The sequence below is a fragment of the Lipotes vexillifer genome, unplaced genomic scaffold, assembly GCF_000442215.2.
Source record: "Lipotes vexillifer unplaced genomic scaffold, Lipotes_vexillifer_v1.1 scaffold717, whole genome shotgun sequence".
Taxonomy (NCBI): Eukaryota; Metazoa; Chordata; class Mammalia; order Artiodactyla; family Lipotidae; genus Lipotes; species Lipotes vexillifer.
In genome coordinates, this window is record NW_006798707.1 from 4339330 (window position 1) to 4353651 (window position 14322).

General features: G+C 38.6%; 1 protein-coding gene across 2 annotated transcripts in view; it reads left to right on the top strand.

Moving 5' to 3' along the window:
- The window catches only part of LCLAT1 (lysocardiolipin acyltransferase 1), a 200036-nt gene that overhangs the window by 55836 nt on the left and 129878 nt on the right, over positions 1–14322 (top strand). The window contains exon 2 of one of the 2 annotated variants that reach the window (XM_007470879.1): positions 7548–7716. In XM_007470879.1, coding sequence (XP_007470941.1) covers positions 7552–7716 — 165 coding nt within the window. In that variant the 5' untranslated portion in view covers positions 7548–7551. Of the gene's footprint in view, positions 1–7545; positions 7717–14322 lie in introns of those variants that run through there. The other variant, XM_007470880.1, reaches the window with a different exon arrangement.

Here is a 14322-nt window from a genome sequence, read left to right on the forward strand (position 1 = left end):
CGGCACGTGGGATCCTCCCGGACCGGGGAACGAACCCGTGTCCCCTGCATCGGCAGGCGGACTCTCAACCACTGCGCCACCAGGGAAGCCCTATAGCAAGGTCTTTTGATAATAAAACTTCCAATTTATAAATCCACTATGGTACATGTGCGGTAAGTAGAACAGAGTAAAGGCCCATTGAGATTAGGATACTGGATAGTTGGCCAGATTATTACTACCTAAATGATTTGTGGGTTTTTTTCGTTTTTTTTTTTGCGGCATGCGGGCCCCTCACTGCTGCGGCCCCTCCCGCCGTGGAGCACAGGCTCCGGACGTGCAGGCCCAGCGGCCATGGCCCACGGGCCCAGCCTCTCCGCGGCATGCAGGATCCTCCCGGACCAGGGCACGAACCCGCGTCCCCTGCATCGGCAGGCGGACTCCCAACCACTGCACCACCAGGGAACCCCTGATTTGTTTTTTGACACTAGTTTAGCAATATTCAAATTTCAACATTTGAGTTTCAGCAAAGTTACAGATTACTTACATGTCATGAACCTTTGGGTTGTTCATGAATATGAATCTGTAGGTGTTAAGTATGTAAATACCGAGAGCCTTTTGTAAAGTGCCTGGCAAATATTAGGTGCTCAAAATTTGAGGGAATTTTTCCTGACTTCCTCACCTGTGAGCATCCTGGTTAAGTGGCGTGGTCACGATCATCAGGCTGTTGAGAGGTGGAACTGGATCAGGTGCTCCTGGTTCACAGACCTCTTTGATACCAGCATCTGTCAATGCTGGATTTTTGCTGACAGTCCCATGCACCGTTTTAGAGGGCAGAGAAGCTCTTTGCTCTTAATCAGTATACAGGTTGGTTTTATTGAGTCCAGGCTTATCTACACCATGTCACTTTTGACATTTATTCTAAAACATGAGTCATACGCCTTAGGTTTTTTCCCACCCGTGGTGACATGCTCAAGGTGGTATCTTGTCTATCCTGCCCTGGGTGTGCACTTGGTCTTTAGGACCAGGGCCTTCTTGATTTCTTGCAGCTCCCCGATGTATACCCTATACCTCATTAATATGTAATGAGTTACAGTTCCTTGTTTAAGCCATGCTGTTTCAAATTTCTGTGACTCTACATGTTTTTTGTTTTTTTTTAAAATTTATTTATTTATTTGTTTTTATTTTTGGCTGTGTTGGGTCTTCGTTGCTGTGCGCCGGCCTTCTCTAGTTGCAGCGAGCGGGGGCTACTCTTCGTTGTGGTGCACCGGCTTCTCATTGTCGTGGCTTCTCTTATTGCAGAGCTCTAGGCACGCGGGCTTCAGTAGTTGTGGCTCACGGGCTCTAGAGCGCAGGCTTAGTAGTTGTGGAGCACCGGCTTAGTTGCTCTGCGGCATGTGGGATCATCCCGGACCAGGGTTTGAACCCATGTCTCCCGCGTTGGCAGGTGGATTCTTAACCACTGTGCCACCAGGGAAGCCCTACATGTTTTGTTTTATTGTCTGGAGTAATCTCTCCTCTCCCGCAATTTCTCATCCTCTTAAGTGTCTAACACCTTCTTTAATCCCTTTTAGCAGAGCTCATCTTGCTTTGCTTTCCTTAACACTGCTATCTTGCTATCCTTAACACTGTTACATACCTCTATTACAGTATGTATCACACCAAATTGCAATCGTTCCTTAGCACACTTAGCTTCCCTCCTAGACTTTGAGAGCAATGCTTGTTAATATTTGAATTGTTAATGTGAATTAAAAAACTAAGGAAATTTTATGAAGTAAAACGTCTTTCCTTCCTGAGCAAGGAACTGTAAGTATCCCTAATAGATTCCCTTAATCCTTGTCAGGGAGTATCCTCCCACATTGTCATACTCTAGGAATAATATATGCAACTGAATAATAAGAAGTCCAGGTCGGCTCTGTTTTGCTTCCTGCCTTTGCTTGGCATTGTAGTCATTGGAACCACAGATGGTTAGACAAGGGCAAGCATCAGAATCAGAATCAGATTATGAGCTAGGAAGTTAGTGGGTAAGAGATCTTAACTCACTGTGAAGGGACAGTGGTCTTAAGGGGGAAAGTTCCTGGGTTACACTGAAGTAGGCATAGCTTTTTAAGAAGATCTACAGTTTAGTTCTATGTATCTGTACTCGGCAATAAAATGGATATGCCATTTTAAAACTATGATTATTTCTTTTCCAAATGGCTTTTATTTTTTGAGAACGCTATCATTATTGTACAAAGAATGCACAGAAATATTAAATTACGGTGTTTGTGATTACCTTTGCAGTGATGTGGCCCTTATTTTAAAGGATTTTAAAAGATTAGGTGGTTCATTTACCAGTTATTTAACCAGATTTTTTTTCCAGCAGAAGCTGGCAACCCCCATCCTCAGCTCTCCCCAAGTTTTTATATGCTATATGTTAAGTACTAGGGAGTGTTAAGAAAAGACATTAGATTTCCTCACTAAGTTCCTATAAACTTCACTAACATTCAGAATAATTTTTGCATGAGATATTAAAAATTTGGTTTAGATTTATGACATCTTGATTTTATATAGTGTTTAAAGTGTGTGTGTTTAATTACAAAAGAAGTATGTGCTTGAAAAAGAACATAATGTTGAATTTTGGACTGAGCATGGACTCTGACACCAAATTACCTGGATTCAAATCCCAGCTCTGCCATTTACTAGCTGTATAATCTTGAGCATATTACTTAACCACTTTGTGCCTCAGTATCCTTATATATAAAGTGTGGGGTAATGAAAATATCTACACCATGGGATTATTGTGAGTATTAAACAGGTTCACACATTTAAAGTATATGAAACAGTGCCTGGCGTATTCTAAAAGCTTGACGTAGTTTAGATGTCATTATAATTGAAATAATCCAGACGTGTAGAATTCCCCAGACCATAAGAGCTTAATGAATATTCTATCAGATTTCATCTCACATAGCATAATCTTTTAAATTTAGCTCTTAATCTGCATACAGTAAAGATCAGTAAATATACGTTTTGTGAGCTTCAACAAATGCATAGTCTTGTAACCATCACTGCGATTGGGAAATAGAACAGTTTCCTCAACCCCTAAAACTTCCCTTGTGCTGCCCCTTCACAGTCAAACACCCCCCCTACCCTTAACCTTTTGACAACCACTGATCTGTTCCCTCCGCATAGTTTTGCCTTTTCCAGAATGTCATATAAATGAAAATATACAGTTAAAAAGAAATCATGCCTTTTGAGCCTGGCTTCCTTCACTCAGCATAATGCATTTGACGTTAACTCCAGATGTTGCATGTATCAGTCATATGTTTTTTCACTGCTGAGTAGTATTCTTTTCTATGGATGTGTTAGAGTGTGTTTATCCCCTCACCCGTGACTGACATTTGGGTTGTTTCTAGTTTTTTGCAATTAGGAATAATCCTGCTGTAAACAATTGTGTGCAGGTTTGTGTGTCATCGTAAATTTTCAATTTGTCCTGGATATTCAGTAGTGGGATTGCTGGGTTATATCGTAAATGTACATTTAATATTTTAAGAAACTGTAAAGCTGTTTTCCAAAGTGGCCATACCATTTTGCATTCCCACCAGCAACGTGTGTGAGTTCTGGTTGCTCTGCATCCTTACCAGCACTTGGTTTAGCCAGTTTTTTGTTTTTTCTTAATTTTATTTATTCTAAATAAGCGTGTAGCTAGCATAATTCTTAACCAAGTTTTCTATCAAATCCTTGAGACTTGGAAGAAGAGAGAGAACAGGGCTAGATTAAATGCAGAGTTCATAAGGAGGGGCTGGAGAGACTGTTAGATTTGTAAGAGCTTGGTATGTCTGTCATGTTCACTGTTGTATCCCCAAATAACTGGCACAGGGCCTGACACACAGTAGGAATCTCTCTGCATGTTTATTGAATCACTGTACACATGATTGAGAGGTTAGGGAAGAAACAGGAGTAGGATGGAAAAGTAATTTTAGATGAGACTTGGTTTGAGTAATCCCAGTATATTCACGTGACACATCTCTTAACTCTTCTCGTCCTTAGCTTCATCACTGTAAATTGAAAAGGTTCTGTTAGATGACACCTAAGCTCCTTTAACTATAATTTTTTTCCTTTTAATGACTTCAAATGAGAAGTAATTCAGTAAGCGAGGAAGAGGCATGTCAGAGCCTTTGATGGGGAGGTAGTTGTATATGGATGTAATGTGAAGTATAGCCCTTCAGGGAGTTGAGGGGTGAGTATCTACACAGAGAGCTAGCTAATGGCAGAAACAAACAGTAGATTCAAAAAAAGGTAGTTACAGGGGGGTGTTCAAATCGAGTAGTAGCATTGCAGGGATATTTTGGGGGCAGGGGTTATGAAAGGAAATAGGGGTTGAGAAGACTAAATTTAGTAGCTCTTTTTTAATTATTATTTTAGACTGGAGAGAAGTGGCCTATAGTGTCTTTTAACGCAAAGAGGAGGAGCTGAGCCTCAGAGAAAGCAAAGCCAAGGCTGTGTAGCACTACAGACCATCCTGGGCCCTGTGGGAGCAAATTGTTTGGCTACTGTTTTCCAGCGTTCTTTTTCTCCACCCTCACTCCCTCAACCCGCTTCTTAGAAGTTCAGATCTAGAGTTTAGCAGAAAGCCAGTTCTTAGCAGATATTTGTTCTGTTTGTACTTTGAAGGATTTTGTATATAACACTGTCAAGTATTGGTAGAGATTTAAAAATATACCAAATATGCAGAAAAACTTGATTCGGCCTAAGAGACTTGACCTGTTTTGTTTGTCTGACTGACATTTTTTAAAGCACCATGACATTTGAAATTTTATTTCTTTTTCCTGTTGTGATTCTTTTCAAATATTCAGAGGTCTTAATTGCTGAAATAATTTTTTTTAAAAAAATTTATTTTATTTTATTTTTGGCTGTGCTGGGTCTTCATTGCCGTGCGCGGGCTTTCTCTAGTTGCGGTGAGCAGGGGCTCCTCTTTGTTGCGGTGCGCGGGCTTCTCATTGTGGTGACTTCTCTTGTTGCGGAGCATGGGCTCTAGGTGCACTGGCTTCAGTAGTTGTGGCACGCAGGCTCGGTAGTAGTGGTGCATGGGCTTAGTTGCTCCGTGGCATGTGGGATCTTCCTGGACCAGGGCTCGAACCTGTGTCCCCCGTGTTGGCAGGTGGACTCCTTACCACTGCACCACCAGGGAAGCCCTGAAATACCTTTTTTAATATATAAATTTTAAGGCCATTATTGTTTTCATGGTTTTAATGTTTCCAACAGTTTTATTATCCTGAAGCAAACCATGTTTTTGCTCTAGTAGAGTTTAGGTTGTAAAATCAAATGTTTGATTATTCATTTTAGACTGCTTCCAACAGTTTATTTTTAAAACATCAACATTTTGTTCATCTGGTTATGAGGACCCTCAAAAGTAATCCATTGGCAAATAATTAAGAAAGTGAGTGAGGAGTCTGACTTCTACTTAACCTTTCAGCTCATAAAGACCAATTGCCCAAAGATATTACTTTTAGGTTCTAAGGTAAAGAATTAATATTTCTAGATTTAAAAAATTCTTTTTTAGTGCACTCTGTAAAATTGCCATCACTTTTAGGCACAGTCACCCTTAGGAAGCCGTTCTGCAGTTCTTAGTCCATTAAATCTGCTTTTTATAGTAAGAGATTAAAAAAAACGAACTCTGGAATATTTTAAAATTTTGTGTTGGATAACGTCTTGGAAAAGAAAATATACAGTTTTATGTTAATACTAATAAGCAGAACAAAAAGCAAGGCTTTTTAAACAGCTTTTTTCTTTTTGGGGGGAGGTCAGTTGAGAGTATCTCTTTTTTTTCTTTATTTCAATTTAAAAAAAAAGAAAAGTTGATTTATAATGTGTTAGTTTCTGCTATACAGCAGAGTGATTCAGTTATACATATATATATGTATTCTTTTTCATATTCTTTTCCATTATGGTTTATTACAGAATATTGAATTTAATTCCCTGTGCTATACAGCAAGACGTTGTTTACCTTGTTGTTGTACTGCTAATCCAAAACTCCTACCGCTTCCCTCCCCCACCCCCTTTCCCCTTTGGTAACCATAAGTTTGTTTTCTATGACTGAGTCTGTTTCTGTTTCATAAATAAGTTCATTTGTGTCATATTTTAGATTCCATGTATAAGTGATAGCATATGGTATTTGTCTTTCTCTTTCTGATTTACTTCACTTAGTATGATAATCTCTAGGTCCATCCATGTTGCTGTAAATGGCATTATTTCATTACTTTTTATGGCTGAGTGGTACTCCATTTTGTATATATAACTCATCTTCTTTGTGTATTCATCTGTCAGTGGACATTTAGGTTGCTTCCGTGTCTTGACTGTTGTAAATAGTACTACTGTGAACACTGAGGTGCACATATCTTTTCAGATTTTGGTTTTCTCTGGATAAATGCCCAGGAGTGGGATTGCTGGACCATACGGTAGCTCTATTTTTAGATTTTAAAGGAACCTCCATACTGTTTTCCATGGTGGCTGGACCGATTTACATTCCCACCAACAGTGTAGGAAGGTTCTCTTTTCTCCACACCCTCTCCAGCATTTGTTATTTGTAGACTTTTCAGTGGCCATTCTGACCAGTGTGAGGTACCTCATTGTAGTTTTGATTTGTATTTCTCTAATAATTAGTGATGTTGAGCATCTTTTCATGTGCCTATTGAGAATCTGTATGTCTTCTTTGGAGAAGTATTTATTTAGGTTTTCTGCCCATTTTTTGATTGGGTTGTTTTTTTGTTATTGAATTGTATGAGCTGTTTGTATATTTTGGTAATTAAGGCCTTGTCAGTCAAATTGTTGGCAGATATTTTCTCCCATTTGTAGGCTGTCTTTTTGTTTGTTTGTGGTTTCCTTTGCAATGTAAAAGCTTATAGGTTTGATTAGTTCCCATTTGTTTATTTTTGCTTTTATTTCTGTTGCCTTGGGAGACTGACCTAAGGAAACATTGCTAAGTCAGGGAATGTTTTGCCTGTGTTCTCTTCTAGGAGTTTTATGGTGTCATGTCCTATATTTAATCCATTTTGAGTTTATATTTGTGTGTGGTGTGAGGGTATGTTCTAACTTCATTGATTAACATGTGGCTGTCCAGCTTTCCCAGCACCACTTGCTGAAGAGATTGTCTTTTCTCCATTGTATATTTTTGCTTGCATTGTCAAAGATTTTTTTTTTTTTTTTTTTTTGGCTGCTCCACCTGGCACGCAGAACCTTAGTTCCCCAGCCAGGGATCCAATCTGTGCCCCCTGCAGTGGAATCGCAGAGTCCTAGCCACTGGACCATCAGGGATTTCCTGTCAAAGATTAATTGACCATAGGTGTGTGGGTTTATTTCTGGGCTCTGAATGCTGTTCCATTGATAAATATATCTGTTTTGGGGGAGAGTATCCATTTCTAATGTTCTGACTTGTTAGACCTGTAGGTCATGTAAGAGGGCATTCAAGCTCATATTCTTTATCAGGTCCTATTCTGTAGCCCTATAATTAAAAATTATTACATGTATCATTCTGAAATTGAATTTGGACAGTTACAGTAACAAAATATATCGATTTTTTTTGTGTCTTTCAGAATCATGGTGTCATGGAGAGGGATATACTTTATACTCACTCTGTTTTGGGGAAGCTTTTTTGGAAGCATTTTCATGCTGGGTCCCTTTTTACCTTTGATGTTTATAAACCCATCTTGGTATCGCTGGATCAACAACCGCCTTGTGGCAACCTGGCTCACGCTACCTGTGGTAAGTTAAACAGCAGAGAAAGAGACCATACCAAAGAGACCGTACCAAAGTGACCATACCAAAGTGGCCTAGCCTATTGATTTGTATTTTGTTAGAGTCAGATTTAGTCAAATATTAGAAGAAACATATTCGTGTTACATAAGAAGCACATTAGTTTTTGTATTTCCCCCTTTAAATGAAAGAGAGAAATGAAGTAATTCATGTCCTTGAGATAAAATATGTATTTAAGGGCTGTATTCCAAAATTGAGTTTCTTCCATATTCCTAGTGAATTTTATTTTCCTTCATTGGGGTATACTTTAGTAAAATGCAAAAATCTAAAGATGCAGACTGAAGAGTTTTTACATTGTTAATTTTATATTGCATTTCCGTTTATTGTATTTATTTATTTATATTTATTTTATTTTTGGCTGCATTGGGTCTTTGTTGCTGCGTGCAGCTTTTCTCTGGTTGTGGCAAGCGGGGGCTACTCTTCGTCGTGGTGTGCAGGCTTCTCATTGCGGTGGCTTCTCTTGTTGCGGAGCACGAGCCTTAGGCTCGTGGGCTTCAGTAGTTGTGGCACGCAGGCTCAGTAGTTGTGGTTCACAGGCTCTAGAATGCAGGCTCAGTAGTTGTGGCACACGGGCTTAGTTGCTCTGCAGCCTGTGGGATCTTGCCAGACCAGGGCTTGAACCCGTGTCCCCTGCATTGGCAGGGGGATTTTTAACCCCTGCACCACCTGGGGAGCCCCATTTTATTTTATTTTGTATTTCTTATGCTTCTTTTTTTTGGGGGGGGGGGTCTCATTTATTTATTTATTTAATATACATGTATGTATTCTTTTTCAAATTCTTTTCCCATTTAGGTTATTACAGAATATTGAGCAGAGTTCCCTGTGCTATACAGTAGGTCCTTGTTGGTTATCTCTTTTAAATATAATGTATGTATATGTCAATCCCAAACTCCCAATTTATCCTCTCCCCCCGCTTCCTTCCCCTTTGGTAACCATAAGTTTGTGAGTGTGTTTCTGGATAAGTGCATTTGTATCTTTTTTTTTTTTTTTAAGATTCCGCATACAAGCAATATCATATGATATTTGTCTTTCTCTGTCTGACTTAGTTCACTTAGTATGATAATCTCCAGGTCTATCCGTGTTGTTGCAAATGGCATTATTTCATTCTTTTTAATGGCAGAGTAATATTCCATTGTATATATGTACCACATCTTTATCCATTAATCGGTCGATGGACATTAGGTTGCTTCCATGTCTTGCCTATCATAAACAGTGCTGCAGTGAACATTGGGGTGCATGTATGCTTTTGAACCATAGTTTTATCCAGATATATGCCCAAGAGTGGGATTGCTGGATCATATGGTAGTCCTGGTTTTAGTTTTCTAAGCACCCTCCATACTGTTTTCCATAGTGGCTCTACCAATTTATGTTCCCGCTAACAGTGTAGGAGGCTTCCCTTTTCTCCACAGCCTCTCCATCATTTATTGTTTGTAGACTTTTTGATGATGGCCATTCTGATCGGTGTGACGTGATGTCTCATTGTAGTTTTGATTTGCATTTCCCTAATAATTAGTGATGTTGGGCATCTTTTCATGTGCCTCTTGGCCATGTGTATGTCTTCTTTGGAGAAATATTTATTTAGGTCTTCTGCCCATTTTGTGATTGGGCTGTTTGTTTTATCGATATTGAGCTGCATGAGCTGCTTGTAAATTTTGGAGATTAATCCCTTGTTGGTCGCATTGTTTGCAAATACTTTCTCCCATTCTGTGGGGTGTCTTTTTGTTTATGGTTTCCCCTGCTGTGAAAAAGCTTTTGAGTTTAAATAGGCCCCATTAGTTTATTTTTATTTCCATTACTCTAGCAGACGGATTGAAAAAGATCTTGCTGTGTTTTATGTCAAAGAGTGTCCTTCCTGTGTTTTCCACTAAGAGTTTTATAGTATCGGGTCTTTTTAGGTCTTTCATTCATTTTGAGTTTATTTTTGTGTCTGGTGTTTGAGAATGTTCTAGTATCATTCTTTTACAGGTGGCTGTACAGTTTTCCCAGCCCCATTTATTGAAGAGACTGACTTTTCTTCTTGTATAGACTTTCCTCCTTTGTCGTAGATTAGTTGACCATAGATGTGTGGGTTTATTTCTGGGCTTTCCATCCTGTTCCATTGATCTATATTTCTGTTTTTTGTGCCAGTACCATACTGTTTTGATGACTGTAGCTTTGTAGTATAATATGAAGTCAGGGAGCCTGGTTCCTCCATCTCTGTTTTTCTTTCTCAGGATTGCTTTGGCTATTTGGGGTCTTTTGTGTCTCCACACAAATTAAAAAATAATTTGTTCCAGTTCTGTGGAAAATGCCATTGATAATTTGATAGGGATTACATTGAATCTGTAGATTGCCTTGAGTAGTATAGTTATTTTGACACTATTGACTCATCCAACCCAAGAACATGGTATATCCTTCCATATGTTTGTGTCTTTAATTTCTTTCATCAGTGTTTTACGGTTTTCAGAGTACAGGTCTTTTGTCTCCTTAGGTAGGTTTATTCCTAGGTATTTTATTCTTCTTGATGTGACAGTAAATGGGATTGTTTCTTCAACTTTTCTTTCTGATCTTTCATTGTTAGTGTATAGAAATGTAACAGATTTCTGTGCATTAATTTTGTATCCTGCAACTTTACCGAATTCATTGATGAGGTCTAGTAGTTTTCTGGTAGCATCTTTAGGATTTTCTATGTATAGTATCATGTCGTCTACAGTGACAGTTTTACTACTTCTTTTCCAATTTGGACTGCTTTTATTTCTTTTTCTTCTCTGATTGCCATGGCTAGGACTTCCAAAACTATGTTGAATAAAAGTGGCAAGAATGGACATTGTTGTGTTCTTCCTGATCTTAGAGGAAATGCTTTCAGCTTTTCACCGTAGAGTATGATGTTAACTGTACATTTGTCATATGTGGCCTTTATTGTGTTGAGGTTAGTTCCTTCTATACTGACTTCCTGGAGAGTTTTTATCATAAATGGTGTTGAATTTTGTCAAGAGCTTTTCATCTATTGAGATGATCATATGGTTTTAATCTTCAATTTGTTGTTGTGGTATATTACACTGATTGATTTGCAGATATTGAAAAATTCTTGCATCCTCTGGGATAAGTCCCACTTGATTGTGGTGTATGATCTTCTTAATGTATTGTTGGATTTGGTTTGTTAGTGTTTTGTTGCACATTTTCGCATCTGTGTTCATCAGTGTTGTTGGCCTATAATTTTCTTTTTTTGTGGTATCTTTGGTTTTGGTATCAGGGTGATGGTGGCCTCAAAGAATGAGTTTGGGAGTGTTTGTTCCTCTGCATTTTTTGGGAATAGTTCAGGAAGGATAGGTGTTAACTCTTTTCTAAATGTTTGATAGAATTTTCCTATGAAGCCACCTAGTCCTAGACTTTTGTTTGTTCTAGTTTTTTTTTTTTTTTTTTTTTTTGCGATCCGCGGGCCTCTCACTGTTGTGGCCTCTCCCGTTGCGGAGCACGGGCTCCGGACGCGCAGGCCCAGCGGCCATGGCTCACGGGCCCAGCCGCTCCGCGGCATGTGGGATCTTCCCAGACCGGGGCACGAACCCGTGTCCCCTGCATCGGCAGGCGGACTCTCAACCACTGCGCCACCAGGGAAGCCCTGTTCTAGTTTTTTAACCACAGTTTCAATTTCAGTACTTGTGACTGGTCAGTTCATAGTTTCTGATTCTTCCTAGTCAGTTCATAGTTTCTAATCCTTCCTGGTTCAGTCTTGAGAGATTGTACCTTTCTGAGAGTTTGTCCATTTCTTCCAAGGCTGCCCATTTTATTGGCATACAGTTGTTTGTAGTATAGTCTCTTATGAAATTTTGTATTTCTGTGGTGTCTTTCACAACTTCTTCTTTTTCATTTCTAATCTTACTGATTTGAGCCCTCTCTTGTTCTCTTGATGAGACTGGCTAAAGGTGTATCAATTTTGTTTATCTTTTCAATGAACCAGCTTTTAGTTTCATTGATCTTTTTTATCATTTTCTTCATCTCTATTTCATTCATTTCTGCTCTGATCTTTATGATTTCTTTCCTTCTTCCAACTTTGGGTTTTGTTTGCTCTTCTCTCTCTAGTTGCTTTAGGTGTAAGGTTAGATTGTTTATTTGGGATTTTTCTTGTTTCCTGGGGTAAGACTGTATTGCTATAAACTTTCCTCTTAGAACTGCTTTTGCTGTGTCCCACGGTTTTGGATCATAATGCTTTCATTTTCATTTGTCTCTAGGTATTTTTTGATTTCCTCTTTGATATCTTCAGTGAGATCCATTGGTTGTTTAGTAGCATATCGTTTAGCCACCACATGTTTGTGTTTTTTAAAGTTTTTTTCTTGTAGTTAATTTCTAATATCATAGCATTGTGGTTGGAAAAGATGCTTGATATGATTTCAGTTCTTTTAAATTTACCAAGGCTCACTTTGTGGCCCAGCATGTGATCAGTCCTGGAGAATGTTCCATGTGCAATTGAGAAGAATGTGTATTATGCTGCTTTTGGATGGGATGTTCAATAAATATCACTTACGTCCATCTCCTCTAGTGTGTCATTTAAGTCCTGTGTTTCCTTACTGATTTTCTGTCTGGATGATCTGTTCATTGATAAAAGTGGGGTGTTAGAGTCCCCCACTATTATTGTGTTACTGTCGATTTCTCCTTTTATGACTGTTAGCATTTGCCTTATATATTGAGGTGCTCCTATGTTGGGTGCATATATACTTGTAATTGTTATATCTTCTCGGATTGATCCCTTCATCATTATGTAGTGTCCTTCTTTGTCTCTTGTAACAGTCTTTAAAGTCTTTTTGTCTGATATGAGTATTGCTACTCCAGCTTTCTTTTGATTTCCATTTGCATGGAATACCTTCTTCCATCCCCTCACTTTCAGTCTGTATGTGTCCCTAGATCTGAAGTGGGTCTCTTGTAGACAGCAAATATACGTGTCTTGTTTTTGTATCCATTCAGCCTTTGTCTTTTGGTTGGAGCATTGAACCCATTTACATTTAAGGTAGTTATCTATATGTATGTTCCTATTACCATTTTCTTTATTGTTTTGGGTTTGGCTTTGTAGGTCTGCTTCTTCTCTTGTGTTTCTTGCCTAGAGATGTTCCTTTAGCATTTGTTGTAAAGCTTGGTTTGGTGGTGCTTATTAATTCTCTTAGCTTTTGCTTGTCTGTAAAGCTTTTGATTTCTTTGTTGAATCTGAATGTGATCCTTGCTGGGTAGAGTAATCTTGGTTGTAGGTTTTTCCCTTTCATCACTTTAAAGATATCCTGCCACTCCCTTCTGGCCTTCATAGTTTCTGCTGAAAAATCACCTGATAACCTTATGGGGATTCCCTTGTATGTTATTTGTTGCTTTTCCCTTGTTGCTTTTAATATTTTTTCTTTGTATTTAATTTTTGACAGTCTTTTGGTTGAGGTATTTAATCCATTTAAGTTTAAGGTAATTATCAATATGTATGTTCTTACTGCAGTTTTGTTTTTTGTTTTTGTAGGTCTTTTTTCATCCCTCTTTTGTTCTCTTAGGATTTTATGACTAATTTTAGTGTTGTGTTTGGATTCCTTTTTCTTTTTTGTGTGCGTATCTATTGTAGATTTTTGGTTTGTGTTTACTACGAAGTTTTGAATAGCACTCTATATATGAAAAAGCATTGTTTTAATTTGCTGGTCTTTTAATTTCAAATGCATTTTCAATAGCCTGTATTTGTACTGTCATCTTCTCATGATTGCTGGGTTTGATATCATATTTGTGTGTGGATGATTTCCTACCTTTACGTTATGCTTGCCTTTACTGGTGAGGTTTTCCATTCGTAATCTTCTTGTTTCTAGTTGTGGCTTTTTTTTTCCAGCTAGAGAGGTTCCTTTAGCATTTGTTGCAAAGGTGGTCTGGTGTTGCTGAATTCTCTTAGCTTTTGTTTGTCTGTAAAGCTTTTGATTTCTCTGTTGAATCTGATTGAGAGCCTTGTTGGGTAGAGTATTCTTGGTTGTAGGTTCTTCCCTTTCATCACTTAAAATATTGTATATCATGTCACTCCCTTTTGACCCTGCAGAGTTTCTGCTGAAAAATCAGCTGATAACCTTACAGGAGTTCCCTTGTATGTTACTTGTTGCTTTTCTCTTGTTGCTTTTTATATTTTTTGTCTTTAATTTTTGTCAGTTTGACACTATGTGTTCCTCCTTGGGCTTATCTTTGTGCTTCCTGGACTCGGGTGACTGTTTCCTTTCCCAAGTTAGGGAAGTTTTCAGCTATTATCTATTCAAATATTTTCTCAGGCCCTTTCTCTCTCTCTTCTCCTTCTGGGATCCCTATAATGTGAATGTTGGTGCGTTTAATATTGTCCTGGAGGTCTTTTAGACTGTCCTCATCTGTCCTCATTTCTTTTTATTCCTTTTTCTTTGTTCTGTTCCACGGCAGTGATTTCCACCATTCCGTCTTCCAGCTCATTTATCTGTTATTCTGCCTCATTTATCCTGCTATTGATTCCTTGTAGTGTTTTTTTTTTTTTTTTTTTTTTTTTTTGCAGTACGCAGGCCTCTCACTGTTGTGGCCTCTCCCGTTGCAGAGCACAGGTTCCGGACG